At 41.6% G+C, this 18,804-nt stretch overlaps 1 protein-coding gene across 1 annotated transcript in view; it reads left to right on the forward strand.

The window, feature by feature from the left end:
- The window catches only part of LOC134555450 (collagen alpha-1(III) chain-like), a 28,684-nt gene extending 15,006 nt beyond the window's left edge, over positions 1–13,678 (forward strand). Inside the window, exons 2-3 of the mRNA XM_063407038.1 lie at positions 8,910–9,185; positions 12,717–13,678. Coding sequence (XP_063263108.1) covers positions 8,910–9,185; positions 12,717–13,678 — 1,238 coding nt within the window. The remainder of the gene's footprint in view (positions 1–8,909; positions 9,186–12,716) is intronic.
- Positions 13,679–18,804: the final 5,126 nt, after the last annotated feature.

Consider the following 18,804-nt stretch of genomic DNA (forward strand, 5'->3'; position numbering starts at 1 on the left):
AACAGTGTCTTTTCCTCAGAAGAGCAAAATATTACAGATACAATAGAGAGGTTACTACTATTGGAATATATAAATTCACTTCTCTGAGACTGGATTGATTGTCAGTTTGCTTACAGGGAACACATTCAGCAGTGTCAATATGTTCCCCTTGAGGAATCCCTGCCCCTGCTGCATCAGTGAGTGGATCTGAGCTGTGGGTGTGAATGTGTGAGTCTCTATCCTTATGGAATCAGGATATCCCACAGTCCCTGCTGGGATCCTGCTCAGTCATCCTGAGTGCCCCAGTGATGGGCCAGCCTCCTCACACTGACATGGGAACTCAACACAACACTGAACTTGATACCTGTGCTTCATTCATGCCTTGTAGGGGAAAAACAAAACAAAACACAACGTATTTAGAAAATATCCGTTAATCAAGAGTCATAGGAGTTATGGTAAGGCACACATTGTATTATATTATATGACAAGATCAAAATCTTAATTTAGTAGTGCAAGGTTTTACCTGGTTAACATAGTCATACAACTTTTATTCTATCTATTTTTTGCATGACACTATAAAACATAGAAATGATGATCCACTGACTAAGTTAGCTAGCACCAAATTATAGACCAATTCAGAAAAAATAACTATCTGTTATATACTAGATTAATAAACTATACATCTGAACATCATAGTGTTTCATGGCCTAGGAGTTTAGATACCACAAAACTGGTGGAACTCAAGTGATATTCCACCTGGAATTGCTTTTTACAGTCTCTATAATGGTTGTAGGTTATTGTATGATTATTTGGATTATGATGGAGTGATAGCTGGTTTTATTCTGGGTTTAAATTAAACTAGATTCCATTTATAGAAAAGATTTACTTCACTGTGTCCAGAAAATTATTTGTTCCCAAGCATGAAAAGTATTGAGCATTGATAAACACCACCACCCTTCTTCAAACTGCTGAAATCAGTGGAAGAAGATACTATTGGAAAGTAACAGCTTTTGTAAATGCCAATGTGTATTCCATGTGGGAGTGTGCTATTCCTGCCCTGCACACTGAAATAAGGAACCATGTAGCCCGTGTGGAATTTGCAGTGCACATGCTGACCCTCAGAGTCCTTGGGCAGTGTCATTCCCACAGGGCCAGGGAATATTCTGCATTTCTACATGCTATACTGCTAAGCAAATCCCACAAGAGAAAGTGTTATCTCAGGAACAAGGGAAAGAGAGGGTAGGCTTGACCTACCAAAAAGAAAGAAAACAGGACTGAGACTGAACTTTTATACATTTGAATTAAAAATTTATATAAGAAAACTTCATCACCCCTGTCTCACAGAATTCACAGAGCATTGAGCAACTGAAGCACAGGTAGACAAAAGGAATCAGAAATTCGTGGCTTGTGCTGATGTTGTGAGGGGTCTGGGAGTACAACCACTGCCGGGGCTAAGGTTGGTTGCTGCAGGCAGAGGGAGGCAGCTTTGGTTGCAGAGAGGTTTTGCCTTCCTCGTGCCAACTCAGATAAGCCTGTGGCAGCAGCTCGTGGCAGGTACGCTGCTCTCTGCTAGGACACAGGCAAGCCTGTCACTGTTAATTGTCCCTTTTCATCCCAATACGTTGCAGGCATTCAGCCTGGCTAAGCACGATGAAACTAATGCAGGGTCTGCACTGGAGGAAGGAAACAGTTCCCCACAAAGGTTGCAAGGAAAAGGAAATAGTGACTCCATGGGAACAGCAGTCATGAGATTTTGCTGCAAAAAGGAAGATCCTCTGTTTCTTTGAACTAGTGTTCAAACATGCATTTTGCTTTTTCATGATTCTACCCAGTCCTACAAAAATGTACACGTAGCCTTTTCTGCTTCTCAAATTTACTTTGTGTTACAGGTTGTTTCCTCAGAGTGTAACTAGTCTGTAGAAAACACTTCCAACATTACAGGGAATGAGACCTACAATTAAATTTACACAGGTTTTTCCATTATGATTTCCTATTACCAGTACAGATTGTAGCTTTACTATATTTCTGTGAACTGTGTAGAGATTATTTATGCCAGGTATCAACAAAGCTCTGAGTGGTACAGTTTCTGGGAATGATGTTAGCTATTTAAGTGATGCCATGGTGATTAAAATTCATCACTTAGTTCAGTTTCTCATTTGATATCTTCTGGATACATCAAGGTAATGAGAATTTAAATAAAGCGCAATAGTTACTTATATATTAGTCCACTGGCAGGAACTGTGAGGTGCCTCATGGAAAAAATGTACTCATCAACTGTGGAAACTAAGGCTTCTTTTTTTTGCTGATGGCTGCAAAACTGAATCAACTAACTGACTCCATCTATATTTTTACAGTTGGCTTCTAACAGATTCTGAAGTTGGTTTTGAATTTCTGTTTCATGCTTCAAGAACACACTGCCTTTGAAAATGGTCTGATCACCATTATGCTATTAGTAATAATCAATTTATGAAAGGGTAGAAACACAAGCAGCATCCAAATATACTCTACATGGGAACCCTTTAACCTGCGCAGTTTCTCTGCTTGGTACTGAGAAATAACACACAGAAAAGAAACTGCGAACAGATGCTGTTTGTCATGCCTTTAAATATAAAGATGAAGTAAACAAAAATTATTCATCTGTAAAACCAGTGTGAAACTGGGAGATTTAACATCTACAAAGTACTATCTTTGAAATCAGGGTGGGTTTTTAAATTCTTTCACTTTAAGTATTTTTTTGGTTCAAAACAACGGAAAACAAATTTAACAGCATGCCAGATTTTAATTTTTTCGGAGCATTAAAATGACTCCTCAGAGATTCCAGGAAATTATTTATTCACAATAAATTAGAGCTGCTGAAACTGCCAGCCAGACTGTCTGCAGCAAAATGTACAAATGTTTTATTGTCTAGCATCATAGGAGTCTGCCAATAAAACTGGGCTTCATTCTACAGGCAGTGAAATATTGTGGTCCCTCTCTGTAGGGTGGTTCATTCAGTGTCCACTCTCCTGTGTGTTTGTGCATGTGTGTGATGTGCACTGACAAACGTGTGTCCTAAAGAGGAAAATACACACACACACAGCTGAAGACAGAGCACAAGTACCTTACATTAACTCATTTTCACTCTGAAACTTGTTCAGAGACCCACTAGTGTACATTGTGCTCCAGCATTCATGATTTATAGTGGGCCAGTAATCTGTACAAATGAACTGCTGCTGAAGAACTTTTAGTGTCATCATATTTTTCCTCTTCATGCAAACAATGAAAAATGCATTTTTGAAATTTGGAGAGGTCACAGATGAACCAAGAGTGACACCCACAGTATGGCCCCTAATATACTTTGAACAGATGGACAGGTCTTATCTATATGGTATTTGTTTCAATATTTGTCTGGAAATATTACTTAAAAATTGAGAGAAAGATCTTTGTTCAGTCTTTAAAAAAAAAGAGATTGGCAAGACATGGAAATGATAAGAAGAGTAACTTACAGGGACACAGATAAAGGTCCATGGGATGAGCCTGGCACTGGGTGAGGAAGTAGACTGAAAACATCTCACCAGACATTAGGGATTTGTAAGAGTTATTGAGACTCCTTCTAAAATGCCCCTTGTAGTGAACTGAAATCTTTTGACTGCTGCTTTGGGTCAGGCACCCATGCATTCCACAGTGGGCCCAGACCCTGAGCACAGAGAGAGAAGGTGCAGAGGTTTCCACCACACTGCTGCTCTGAGGAAGGGCTTTCCTCTTGGACATTTGCTTTTATCGCAGTCTTCTCTGAACTCTTGGTGCCTTTTTATCTTACACGTTTAGTTAAAGCAGTGTACCAATTTCACTTTTTAATCCTATCAGTAAAAGCAGGAGAATCTGCCAAGGTGAGGTATAAATTGACCATCACTGTGAGTGAAGTTGCCTTTGCATCTCCCCAGTTTGTGCAGAGGCAAGAAAGTCATCAGCAATGCACTCACAGCATAGAAAGAATAGCAATATCTGTGGGTTTTTTATTTTGTTTTGGTTTTGTTTGTTTTGTTAATTTGTTTGATTTTTGTATTTTTTTTAAATTTAAGCTTATGATTTTAATAAAATGGATTAAGTAGAGGAGCAAACAGCAGGGGAAGGGAGCCCATGGAATTTTAAAATGTATTTTAAGGGAGTGCTCTGATCTTATTTCAGCACTCATTCAATCAACACTCTTGTCTCCCACGTACCTGGGATGTTGCTTTGCTGCAGTGTTTACATAGAATCCTATAAAGCCCAGCTGATAAAGGAAACTTGATAAAGGAAAAGGAGAGCAAATTGTTCTACACCTCAGACTGCCCACAGTGTTCCTCCTGAAAGGAATTCCATAACAAACAGAATACATCAAAATGTGATACTTCCAGGGCATTTGCTGTATTTCCCCCTAAAAGTTTGGAGAAGTTGGAATCTAGGGAATCTTATTTAATTTCCCATTCCCATTTCAGCAGACCTTTCAGAAAGGTTCCTCAAGGGGCTTTGTGAAACCTGGGTAGGCTGAGGGAACCAACACCAGAAAAGTGGGATTTAGCTTCTTCTGCAATACAACAGTGAAGAAGCAGAGAGAAGGAGAATGAATAACAGGCCACCCAAATTCCTGTAGTCCTCAATTAAAACCTACCTGTCTTAATTCTTTACAGTTCAGCTTTGAAAAACTTTAGCTTTAAGAATTTTTTTACACAAACAAATTGATTGATGCTAGGATTGTATTTAACAAAAAATATGATGGAAATGAAAGCTCTCTATAGGTCTGTGCTTTCCTGCTCATGATGGGAGATGCCATTAGTAATGTACAGTAATTAATGTACTCTTGTTATTCTTTCACATATATCTACTTGTTCTGTGAAGTAGCAAGAAATGTAGAATTTGATTGCCATTTGCTGGACGGTTACCATATCCCTACTAAAAATATGACTGACCATATAAAAAGAATTTTAGCTATTTTTTTTTGATAGTAATGCAACTTTCTTTGTAGTTTCATGATAATTAAATTTTATACTAGCCATTTTGAAAAGACAGACTGTCCAATACTTAACTAATTATGAGTCAATTTCTGCTGCTGTTGACAAAGAATGTTCAGTCAAAAGGTCCTTGGGCTTTTCTAATAGAGTGAGATTGTTTTAAATCTTACATTGATTCAGATTGTTTATTTCATTCCTGCAAAGGGATAAGATAATTTAGTCTGATGTTTTTTGCTTGGAACTGATGGAAATTGCTCTGTGGATCAGCTGCATCCTGCTAGTTCTTTCTAGGCTTTAATTATGTGTCAGGGTAAAACTCCAATGTTCATCTTCTAACAGGTTTCCTTGGGCTACCAAGAGCTCAGAATTAACAAATGCTTTTTACACCCTTCCAGTCTTTCTATTTTTCTTTCATTTGTTTTTTAGGGGTTTGTCTTTTCAAGGCTTCCTATCTGATCCTGACCTATGGGATAGGAACCCTTTTGTTAGGTACCAGGGCAAATGTGAGTGGGAGCTAGTAAAAACAGCAAAAATACTCACTCTTGATGAAATACTGTCATTAAAAGCAAGGCTACATTCAATAAAAACCTATGTACAGTAAAAAGGATGCCAGTTTGCACATGTAGGGTGTAGCTTTTTCATCATCAGGGCTGTGGTTAGCACTGTAGGAGGCATCTTTACATACAGGGAGTTTCTTATAACTTTCAGAATTCTTTCTCTGTCTCCATATGAATGGCCCTATTTACTGCTCCAGGAGTGGGGAGAGCAGGGTGTGGGGTGGGGAAGAGAGGGCACATTTCAGGGCTGAGCAGCAAACACCCAGCCCTGGCTTCTGAGGTTCTGAGGTTCTCTCTGGGTCAGGTTTCATGTAGCTATTTTGGTTTGCTTCACAGGTAATGGTACTACAAATTTAGCCCATCTCCAGTGGCTGGCACTCAAAAGTGAGAATAGCTGCCTTTGGGTAGCCCACTGAAGGAAAATATCCATTTTTGTGCTAACAGACAGGCATTTGTGTCCCACCAAGAACACCAACAGACAGCACATTCTGCCAAAGTTAGAACTGATAGCATCGATTTCATTTGTCTTGCTCTTCCTAGTTGAAATTCCTATAAAACCTGGAACACAGCCTGCTTAAAACTATTTTTCTTTTAAGGAAAAAACCACAACTCAAACAAAACCCACACACCCCTTTCTATTACTTTGTAGGAAGGAAAAGGAAAAGGAAAAGGAAAAGGAAAAGGAAAAGGAAAAGGAAAAGGAAAAGGAAAAGGAAAAGGAAAAGGAAAAGGAAAAGGAAAAGGAAAAGGAAAAGGAAAAGGAAAAGGAAAAGGAAAAGGAAAAGGAAGTAATCTGTTTGCAGGAATTCTGAGGATTTAATTTTCTAATTGATGAAGCTTACATATAGCACTGTAGCCAGATATATATAATCACTTTCACATGTCTGAAGCAGTGGAAGCTTGTGAAAATTATATAAAAAAAGAGAGATAAATAGGTTCCTTTAAGCAAAGACCAGCATAATCTTTCTGGTTAATTTTGCCTCTAAGAATGTGCCATTTACGTTTTAGCTGCTAATCAGGAAGGTATATCACAGAATTATTTGGATATATTTTTTTAAAAAAACCCTGATGTTTATTTTCCCTGAAAAGAGTAGACTACAGTGAACCTTCTATTTATATTTCATCAGTTTCTGGACCTCTGTTTGTTCTAATAAAAAGCATAGCACTGCCAACTCAAACAGCAATGTGGTGAAACAGAGTTCCAGCAAACAAGAAAAAACAACTTCCACACGTACAAATAAAGGGACTGAATGGGACCAATGATAACCCAAATACCAAGGTGGTTCTCCTGCTTTTTTCAAAGTCACAAGCCATCAACAGTTCAAACTCTGTACTAAAAGGGAGACTTCCAGAGAAACTGAGATGGAGCTTCAAGGTGTGACAATGATGGAGAGTTCTTGAGGATTTCTTGTGGTAACGCAAGACCAGGGTTGCCAAAAGAGCTTTTCCAGTAATTCTAAAGTCCTTTGTGTTATCCAATACTGTAGTTATTAATCGAATTTTAAAAAATGAAAAAATAAATTTAAAATAGTATTCCAACAAAAATCTTTGCCTCACCTCTGCAACAGTTTCCAGCCTTTTCAGTGGGACTTGCCCCAGGAGGGTTGCCCCCCAACTTTTCCTTGCTCATGCCAATAAACCCTGTTTCTCTTCCATGAGGGTGGAGTGTCTGTGGAAAACAATCTTCCCCCTGCAGGAAACTGCTCCAGCTGTTGGAGGGTCGCACTGGCCTGATGATGTGGAGGCAACTGCCAGGAATAGGCCAAGAAACCTGGAGTGCCACTTTCAGCTTTTGGATGTCCAAGAAAATAAGCAGGGAGCTTGAGAGATATTTTTTCAGTAATTCTAGAGTATGGTGGGAAGAGCTTGAGGAAAACAAGACCAATTGTATAATTGTACAATAATTGTATGATAAATGTACAGAAATTTAGCAAGGGTAAATAAGCACCACTGATGGCATTGCTGGTGTCCTCACAACACCAAAACCAACTGCTGAGGATTTGCAGTGTAGGCCTGGCAATGTTCTCACCTGAATTGTCAGGCCTGAGGCAGGGCAGCACGTCCACCCCACATTTACTGAAAAGCACAGAGTGTAGCTGTGAGCACCAAGGAACATCTCTGACCTAGTGGTTTTGCCTAAAAGAACTTTAAAAAACCATCTGCATGTAGGCAGATGAAGAGGAAGTGAAGGATGGAAAGAGTAAGTTATGAAACTTCTGCTTCCCTTCAGAAAGCCCTCTCAAAGGCTACAGTCAACTTTGGCTTCAGCATTTCAGGGAAATGCAGATAAACAGTTATGTTGTAAAACCAATATGGACTTAAAGTGAAAAAATGTTCTCCACACATCACATATGAAATTAACCCCAGCTCCTCTTGATTAAAACAAAGTCTTCTCATCTTAGTCACACGAACAATTTCCCATCGTCTCTGTAAATATTTCTTGATTGACTTACACACCAATTTCACTTTTTCATAAGGGAAAAAGGGAATTGTTCTGTTTTTGACACTGACTGGAAAACTGAAAAGATAGACCTTCATTTCTCCAAGAGCAGAATTTAAATTCAAGATGGAAATGCAGGTTGACCTGCAAGAATCTGGTCCCTGACACTAAGGTGGATTTTTTAATGGCAGAAAAGCAGGGGAACACTTGTTCATTATGGTACAAAGCCAGGAAAAGAAGCGAACACTGAAGCAGGGAAGAGCTATTTCAAAATCAACACTAAATAAAATCAAGGCAATCTTCCCCTGCCTGGATGAACTAGGTCAGAGGTCTAACTCATGTATGAAATATTGGTCTCTTATAAGTCAGTCATTCTTTTGCTTGTCTCAAGCATGTATATTGCCCCCTTGTTGGTACTTTGCATATCCCATGACCTGGTTAATTCTCTCAGTTCTGCTCTCAGGAACTAGTTCAGATTTGAACCCTTTAATGAGTTTCAGTTTTCAATTATCCTTCAAGTTCTCCTAAAGAAAGTTCAGTAGGCATAATAGTCACTATAACGTGCTGGAGGCAGAGAGTGTAAAAGTTCTCAGAATTTGAGGGGCAAAATACTTCTCAGTGTAACAGCTGCCATATGAAACTGAGTTGGGATTTTTTTGTTGTTGTTGTTTTCTTTTTTAATTATGTAAAGAAAATAATCCCCTATAACATGAACTGATGACACATTCTAGCTTAAGAATTCTGAATATTTACCAAATTATCTGGGAGGCTCCTGTAGTTGCCTTCACAGAACTAAGAGCCCCTGTGTCCCTTCAGAATATTGTGTTTAGATGTTTGGAGTACTGGGGATCTGCAAACGCAGCCTTTTCGTGTTCTGAGCTCACTGTGTTATCAGTGCACAGGCAGCACTCACAGCATCCCATTCTGAATGTTTTGTAGTGAATTTGATCTTGTTGTTCTAAGAAATCAGCTGGAGTGACTGTGATGTGCTCCCTGAACTGAGGGCACTACGGACATCCAAGGGCCTGGATTCACGCGTGCCCTACGAGTGTTCTCCACACCCAGTGCTACAGCCCCACGACAGCTTCCTTTCACTTGCTCTTTCCCCAAGCTCTGGCCACAGAACCATGAGCACCACTGCTCAAAGCACTGTGACACCGCTGGCAGACCTGCTCCCCGAGCTCTGTGCGCTGCCCAGCCCGGGCATGGAAAAAAAAGAGAGACAAGTTGTGGCAAAAGGTAAAAGACAAATTTAATGCTTCATGGGGGTCTCCCGAGCTAGGTCTAGGTCACCTTTTTCTGCCACTAACCAGTTTTGCCATTGCCTCCACGATAGACTCTGTCTTCACTTTTTAAAATGCTCACGGGCTCCGTGTGGATGGGATCGAATGACTGCCCCGTTCCCTTCACCTGTGAAATTTCAGAGATGCCTTGAAAAGGGCTATTGTTTCCCAGGAATGCCAGGCCTAGTCCAGGAAAGAGAGCCTTCATTTCGGCAGGAATTTGGAGTCTGCTTGAGAAGGCCTTGCCGTTAGTAGGTGAAAGCTCTGGCACGTTCATTAAACCTCTGAACATTTACAGGGGCTGGGCCTCGCCTGTCCTGGGCTTTCCTGCTTCCCTGAAGAGTGAGGGGAGGGGAAGGGGAAGGGGAAGGGGAAGGGGAAGGGGAAGGGGAAGGGGAAGGGGAAGGGGAAGGGGAAGGGGAAGGGGAAGGGGAAGGGGAAGGGGAAGGGGAAGGGGAAGGGGAAGGGGAAGGGGAAGGGGAAGGGGAAGGGGAAGGGGAAGGGGAAGGGGAAGGGGAAGGGGAAGGGGAAGGGGAAGGGGAAGGGGAAGGGGAAGGGGAAGGGGAAGGGGAAGGGGAAGGAAGGCTTCACCACTGCACCCTTGGGTTTGAACTGTGATCAGCCCCCACACGGTTCTCTGTTCTTGCCTCTGTCCCAAGCATTTAGAGCACTCGTGTGTGTCCATGTGAGTGAGGCATTTGGAAAAACTTTCTAATAGATTGTTCTTGTATTTGAGTACAAGGAACAAATCCTGTGAATGTATTCAGGTTCAGAGATGATGCCTGCTTCAACAAATTCAAAGTCACTTCTAGGGTGAAAACTGGGAATAGAAGCTATGAGAATACTTTGGTGATTTTAAAACCATTTGAAATGTGAACACACAGGCAACAAAATATACTGGGACTAGCCCACGACTTTGCTATCTACATTTAATATCTTGTAAAATGTCTGGGTTATTTTGTGCAGAATGAGAATGTTTTGAGAATGTTGTCAGGATGGACTGATGATGCTAATAATCCTTATTAGGAGTACTTGAGTTACTGTAATGTAATCCTTAATGCATTGCACAGTAGATGCAGAACACAAATGTGAAACACAAAGTGATAATGAATAATAGTATTAAATTTGTAACCAGATGGGTAAGGGGAAGATGGGAAAAACCTTCAAAGGGTTTTTCAACCTGTTTTTCAAAGGAAGGAAGAATCTGACCTGCATATGAACTGATGATAATAAGTACTGTGCTTAGCGAGCTGAAGCAATGGAAAATTTATTTTTTGTACAAATACATTTTTTTTTTCTGTTTTGGTTTCAAACCTCATTTAATCTCCGAATGGTAACACTAGTGACATTAAATACTCACATTATAATAAACTGACTGTGACTGTTTTCTGAAAGAATAGTCCAGAATGTAATAATAGAGCTAATAAATAATGTATCTTAGAAAGCTAAGGAATATAACTTATGAAAACTTGGATTTTATTTCTTTTCTTTTTAAAGAGGTGTCCTGTGATCTAACTAAAAAAAAAAAAAAAAAAAAAAAGCTGTAGCACTATGTGTTCTTAGACCCTGGTATAGATGGCACACAAAAGGAAGCTTGTCCTTTTGGGACCTGGCTCTGAATCAATTACAGACGACAGAGAAATACTCTTTTGTGGCTGTTAAAGTTCAGGAATGAAATCTGGCAGGCTTAGCCAATTCCCTAACGCAGCATCCACATTACCAACATCAAATTGGCAGCTTTCGCCTGTCCCAATGGGGACAGGGTAATGAATAGATTCAGTTAAGGTGTCCTGCCTCATCTACAAAGTGCCTGGTATGTGCACCAAGGCTCTCCTGTATAACTTCCAAAAAAGTGTCATTGAAAGAAAAATGAAGTTAAGAAGGTTTGCTGGCTAGCACTGCTGTAGCACACCACCTCAGTGTGCTCCCACTGCCCCAGAAAAAGCCACTGTTCATTCTCCTTCTAACTGCTACATGCTTAGACCCTGTAAGGAAAGTACATTTCTCATCATCTATGATTTCTCACTACGTTGTCAAGGAAGATAATTTCTTTATGCTCTTCCCACTTTCCTTTTTTTCCCTGTCACTTCAAAATAATTTACACCATGTCAAAAGACTGCTTGGCCTAATGGTAATTTTAGGTGATTTTCCTTGGAATGAGGCACTGCCATTCTTAAATCCCCAGGCAGTGTGCTTATGAATTTCCAGAGTGTGATACAAACATCATTTTCCTGTGAGGCTCTTCCCCCTGACTGTGCAGTGAAGATTGACAATGGATCCAAAAGTAACTACATCAGAAAGCCCAATGAAATCCAGCTTCTACAGGTGGGATTCTTTCCACAAGTATCTCTAAATATCTACTCTTGGTTTTTTCTTTTTACTACAGATCATTCTTAAAATTTTTGTGCATTTATTTCTAATGAAAATACAAAGAAATGGGAAAATTTTTAACTCCAATTGTCAATTTTTTCTATTCTCACTCATGTCCCTAGAATCTGTGCCAGTGTCAGGGAAAAAAATCTAATAAAACAAGAGTAAAAAAATCCATCTCCCTATACACACTCTTCTGTTTAACCTTCCCTTTTCCTTCATTCATAAAAATGAAAGAGAATAAAAACCACCTAGGTTAAGTTCAAGTTTCCTTGTTTATTTTCATTGCTTCTGCAAAGATTAGTAACATTCACAGATTCATAAGGCATGGGTGATCCAGTGTAATAGAAAGATAATAAAAAACCAAAGTCATTTGAGTCATTGGAGTGACCTTTTGGACTGTTTCTTTCAATATGAAATGGAACTCTGAGTTTTTGAAGGGCCTGTGTCAGTAATTCTCATCTTTAAACTGCTGCAAATGAGTTTCTATTTCACTGCACAAAATTGTACTGGACTGGTGTAATTGGTCTAATGTGTTAGGAACTGAGCCCATATGCATAATTATAAATATGTATATATGGATGTACAGTCTCCATAGGATTTGTTTGTTCTTTCAATACTTTCAGATTAGTAATTGATTTGCTGCCATGCAGAATTTCCCCAAAGAATTACATTTAGAGAATCATTTCAAATATTTGCAGAACCTCCCAAGCAGAATACATCATAAATGTTGAACGCAAAGAGAGATATCATCCATTTTTCACCCTGGCTGTGATAAGCAATATGGAAAAAAAAAGACAGAGAAAAAATCTCAATAACAGAATCCACATTGAAAAGTTAGGCACTTTGAACTTTCCCATCACCTTACCAGTGTTTCCCCACAGGCTGTCTAAAAGACAACTCAGCGATGTCTGAATGGGGCTGCACACAATGGCTCCTTCACAAGCACGTCTTTAATTGATTACGGCTGTGTTTATAGAAGCAGAAGAGAATTTACTCAAAATGACAGATTGCCTTTAGTGTTAAAATAGTTTAGTAATGTTAATAGTACAGGAGGTCCCCGCCACCTCCTCCTCAGCTGCATGAAGCCCTAAAGATGAGCTCTTTGTTGCTGCAGCCCCAGTCGCTCTCTGCGCTCCCTCCTCCCCTCCAGAGCGGGATGCTCCCGGCTCCAGGGGCCGCGCACCGGGCACATCACCCCGGAGCGGCGGCGGGCCGGCTCCTGCCGAGGAAAGACCCTGCAGCACCGCGCATTCCACCGCAAATGTGGTAAGGGAGAAGCACACACAGCGCAAGCCCCCGGAACGCGTCCCAGCACCGCGCCCTGTGCTCGGACACCCCGGGGCAGGGCTTGAGAGCACGGCCGGAGGGCCAGCCCTGCCCGGGCGCTGGAGGCAGCAGCTTCGCCCTATTTGTGTTCGAACACCGCAGGGACGCGGTCCCGGTGCGGCGGCTGGCAGTGCCGGGAGCGATGGCAGTGCTGGCAATGCTGGGAGCGCCGGGAGCGCTGGAAGCGCCGGGAGCGCCGTGCCCCGGCCCCGGCCCCTTCCGCGGGGCGCCCGGAGCGGGGCGGCATCTGCGGCCAACATTGACCCCTGGCGGACACCGCCGCCACGGCACGGGCACGCCCCCGGGAATGCCGGGCAGCTCCCCGGGAATGCCGGGCACACCCCCGGGAATGCCGGGCAGCGCCCCGGGAATGCCGGGCACACCCCCGGGAATGCCGGGCAGATCCCCCCGGGAATGCCGGGCACACCCCCGGGAATGCCGGGCAGCTCCCCGGGAATACCGGGCACACCCCCGGAATGCCGGGCAGACCCCCGGGAATGCCGGCCTGCTCCCCCGGGAATGCCGGGCAGATCCCCGGGAATGCCGGCCTGCTCCCCCGGGAATGCCGGGCAGCTCCCCGGGAATGCCGCGGCCCGAGGTCCCCCCGGGAATGCCGGGCAGCTCCCCCGGGAATGCCGGGCAGCTCCCCGGGAATGCCGCGGCCCAAGGTCCCCCAGGGATGCCGGCCGAGCCGCGGTGACGCGTTGCTCCGCGTCACGACACGGGGCGGCTTTCAGAACTCCAAAGTAGCTTACAGCCGTATCGCACCTGCCAAGCCCCGAGGCAAATGAAATATTTGGTTCATTATTATTATTATTATTATTATTATTATTATTATTATTATTATTATTATTATTATTATTATTATTATTATTATTATATCCCTCTCCCTCTTGCCCCAGCCCTGATATTTTAAAACCCCCATGAACAAGGAGTTATCTGCCGGAGCCTCGGAGTGATTTGGTTGACAATGCTGAGCCATGGAGTTCACACGCCTGGTTTCTTCTTTCACCACAACGATTTCAAAACATAATGATTTCAAAGCCTTCTCTTTGGTTCTAATGCAGCTGAATTAGTTGAAGCTTGAAGGAAGCACAAACAAAAACCTGACCATTAGAGATGATGCTGTGTAGTTGACTCAGTATTTGGAAGGCAATGTTAATGTCATCGGGCAGTATATTTAATATCAAAGATCTTTAAAATGGATTCTTTCTTTCACCTACATGACTTCTAGTGCCAGGAGAGAGCTATAAGTAAATGATGCATTACAAACAGACATTAATAAATCGGGTGAATATGATCAATAGCAAAATATCCTGAAGAGGACTCAGGGAGAATAAATATCCCCGCCAAATACCTTCTAAGCTCTGATTGTGCTGAATGCCTCTTGATTGGAAAACATGGTGTTGTGATGCTTTTTAGTGAATTTTTCTTTCCCAGAGTTGAGGCTTGACTTGCCACTGAATGACTCATCATGCTGCCTGCTTCTATCATCATGCTGAAATATGCTGCTAAAACAACAACCTTTTAGGCAATAGTAATAGAAGTAGGAAAAGAATAGGAAGAAATGGGTAGTTTTTCCCATGGGTAGTGTGGGCAGGTATTAACAATGACTTTTGCTAGGACAAGCTGCCCTAACGAGATCAAGCCTCCCATGAACTGCCAACCTTGGTGCCTGAGGAGACCATTTAGAACGGTGAAGTAAATGTTGTTAGTGACCTGATAAATAATTTATAAACAATACCAGTAGTTTTCATATCCTAGACTCCTTAAGCTCATTTTATATCCAGAGGAGAAGAAGGTCACCCAGAGAGGTCAAATGAGGAAGTATTGCTCACTCAGCTTACAGTAGGGCTGTAAAACTGGCACATGAATATAGATCTCATTTCACTTCTCAATGATACCATCACTGCCCTGCAGGAGCAACACGTGGCTATGGCACCTTCCACCTCTGCAGTGCCAAGAGAGCCAAGAGGAACAGTCTTTTTATTCACATGACTCTTCCAAGTCTGCTCAGAAATGGAACCTGATTTTTGTCTTTCATCCTCCATTAGGAGTGTCTTTGTATATTTTTTCTGAAGACTCAAACCAGAATGGAGCTGCTTAGATGAACCTGAAATACTGAAAATATGCCCTTAAAAAAAAGAAAAAAGAAACAAAGCTGAAACATTTCCAATTGCAGTTTTGGAAAGTACAGATCACCTGAGGCTGGTAAAAACACATACATATTCAATAGATATGGGAAGGCCAAAAACAAACATTAACAATAGTACCACTACAATCTCATTCAGAGTACATATTTATGCAAGAAATTCGTGACAGAAACAATATATTTCATGTGAACTCACAGAGCTATAAATACATTCTCCTTCTTTAAGCCACAGGAAATGTCAGAGTTGTCAGTTCCCAGTGCAAACACATTCAGAAATTCAAAAATAACTATATGTAATATTTGCTCCTGCAGATGTACATCCCATTCAGGAGGCAACTCAAGAAAAGCAGGATTAACCCTCCAGTCATCAATACAGTCCATTCTTGTAGGCTGGAAAAATCAGTAAATGAAATCTCAAGGTGAGTTTATGAGTGTGATCCTGAGTGTATGAGTCAGTGGGGCTCCCTTAACATCAATTTGGCCAATGATAAATCACTCCAGCTGTTTCTGTTCCTGAAGAAATAAAGTTGCCTTTGCTAAATATCTGCTTACAATCCCTGTAGTTAACAGCCTAGAAGGGGAATCTGGCCTTTGATTTTTAAATATTGGAAAGGCTATTAAATCCTTGTGCCTAACATATAACTAACCTCCGAGACTGCCTGGCACAGGCGACTATTCTGACACATGCAAAGGCAGATTAAAAATCACACTCCACAGGAATAACACTTGTAGTAGCAGTTGCTAGGACAAAACTTAATAATAAGATCTGTCAGTCCTGAGGCTTTGAGGCTATATTTCTTCCCTTGCACAGAGACAGGAGTGTTTATTACAGCATTATGTCATCTATTGCTTGCTACTTTTCCTCCAAAACCTGTCATTAACAGGGTGCAAAGTGGTGAACAAGATGGAACAATTAGTCTCCTTGTTGGACATTTCTTGCAGTCTTTGGCCATTGGAAAAGTATGTACACTGAGTCAAGGAGGCATTGGGGAATTGCCTGAGGTCTGTCATAAAATATAGTGGAACTCTTATGAGTGCTTCAAATCATTACTTGTTTTTGATTAATTAATGTATTAGTGGAAATGAGGCATAAATCGATCTTGGTAATCATGGAAAATACAAACAATTTTATTAATCTGCTCCTTGAACAAGACACAAAACTGTTCCTTTGATTTGATAACATTACTGAAGCTGCAGTCCCAAAGGCAGAATGACATCCTGAGCACAGAGAAGGCTGTAGGTTTGCCCTTTGGACATGTGGAAACACGGGGTGGCTGTGCACCTCTTCAGCCACCTAAACAGAAAAACCAGGCCTTCCTCAATGCCCCAAAGATGGGGAGAAAACAAAGAGAAGGAAGTCTTTTTAAAAGCTCAAAGATCATTCTGAAGCAAAAAACCAGAGAATGCAATATACTGGTTGTATAGAGTAGACTATCAGTGTTAAATAAGCAGTGAAATCCTACAGAGCTCATCTACTACAAAGTCATATATTTGCTTCTATGAAGATGTCTTAGTTGTCTGATGAAGATGTCCACTCAGAGAATATCTAAATTAAAGAGGCTATATTGTATTTACATTTCCAAAGTGATACAAGTTGTGGAGTGTGAGCTGCTTCATAATAAATAGATAATTTTGTGAATAGAACTTTAAAAAATGCCATTGTTTTAATGAGATGCTGGTGTCCTCCCTGCCCACATTAAATCCTGTCAGGAACGGAGCAGTGCTGTGGCCCTTGCTGTTGTTCAACCCAAATTGAGCATGAAGAGAACTACAGAAACAAGAATTTCCTTGCTCCCACGTCTGCTCCAGGCAGAAACACGGGTATGCATTAAATGAGGACAATGTGTGGCAGTCCTTTAGAGCTGCTGTACCCTCACTGTGACTGGAGCTCTGCCCATCGCTGAGGTGTGGTGCCAGCTGGGCAAAGCAGGAAAGCTGGGGCAGGGCTTTGCTCTGGCACCGCTGAAATTCCACACAAGTGGTTTGGGGGCAGAAAATACGATTATGTTAACAGCTACTAATATGATACAGGCTAAAGAACATCCCTTACTAATCTCTGCATCAAGTTCCTTAGCTGGGCACTGAGTCTGATCCAGCTCTCGGTGACAGCTGCAGGATTTTTTCAGCTGACATAAATGGATTATCTTTGATGTTGGGCACTTAGGAGAATGAGCGGGACTTTCACTGTGTTGTTGGGAGGGACATTTTCTCCTGTGGTGATTTGCATGGATTTTAGTGACTTTTGCAAGGTGCCACTTGGGGATAAGGGTTTCAGTGAATCAGCGCTGCTTGCTGACAGCATCTGGACATCTCAGTGTCTCAGTCCTCATGTACTGTGCCTGGCCAGTGGTCTAATATAATCACAGTCAAAAAACAATCAGAAAGAGGGCATGGTATGTGACAACTGGAATGTCTTTCTCTGCTGAAATAGTTTATATTTAGGGATTGCTGCTATATCTTATATTACAACTTTCTATTGACTGAATGTTCATGTTCAGTAAATCATTAACACACAGGGCTTATTTTCATTCCTTTTGTTACACAAACAACATAAAGATTATCCTGTGTCCAGGAGGCTCTAGTTGCCTGCTCTTTATAAGCTCAGCTTTGTCAGGAGACTCTTACTTCTGTGTGGTACATGCTGGAATTGATAAATCAGGTTTTACTTTGAAAATGTGGGTGAGTCTAACTCAAAACATGTTATGTACCTTGCTAAGCCTTTCTCTCAAGAGCTGCTTTTGTAAGAATTGCATATTCCTTATACACACTCGACTAATGCACTTTGTCCATTGCAACATGTGTACACCTCCTAAATTAATCTGTTTAGAAATTCTGGGGAAGCTCATCCCTCCCTGTATGTATATGTACCATATTTCTGTCTGTGGCCAATGTGCCCAACATCAGTCATATTCACACCAACTTGTTTTAATCACCTTACTCAGATGCCAATTCAGGTATTAGTTTCCCAATGAAATTACAGACTGATCTGTCCTATAAAAGTGACTTTTTTGTTTCCTACCAAGAGTCTTCAGCTCCCAGTGTAAGTACCTGAGATGGATACCTAAGTGTAGGTGATAATGATCTGAATGCCTCTAACAATGCAAGCTATTCCTCAGTGGGAATCTTTCTCTGACAGATCCCTGGTGTTTTCACAGTCGGAGATACTTATTTTAAACAGCAGAGCAGTCTAAATATATCAGTGGACACAGATGTTTTCCATTGGGCACATCCTCTCAGGCTTTATGAAATTGTCTGTAACTAACCACTGGGAATGCTCCTCCTCGTTGTGTCACGCTTTCTGTTGGTTTGTTCTCCTGGGCAGCTCCGGGTGCTGCAGCCCAGGCAGACACACTTTGGGCAAACCCTGGCACACAGGGCATCCTGATGTACTCCTATACATTCAGTTTCCACTTGATAAACCCTGGAGGAAATTGCAGGGCTCAGAATTCAACTCCCAATATGCACAATGACTATTTTTTCCCCCATATAATAATTACGAAGCCTTTATGATATCATAACCCTGTTTTGTACAGAGCCCTCGTTAAAATAAAAGCTTGGTGTTGGCCCATAACTGACGTGTGATCTCTTCACATACTCATCAACTTACCTTCTGCATTTTGCTTTTATTTGCCCCTTCTTGCACATTTTGCTTTGCTAATAGATGTCACAGCTAGCTTGCCAAATTGCTAGTTGGAAATTACATTTACAGCTTCCAAATTATATG

This window comes from Prinia subflava, chromosome 10 (genome assembly GCF_021018805.1).
Source record: "Prinia subflava isolate CZ2003 ecotype Zambia chromosome 10, Cam_Psub_1.2, whole genome shotgun sequence".
Taxonomy (NCBI): Eukaryota; Metazoa; Chordata; class Aves; order Passeriformes; family Cisticolidae; genus Prinia; species Prinia subflava.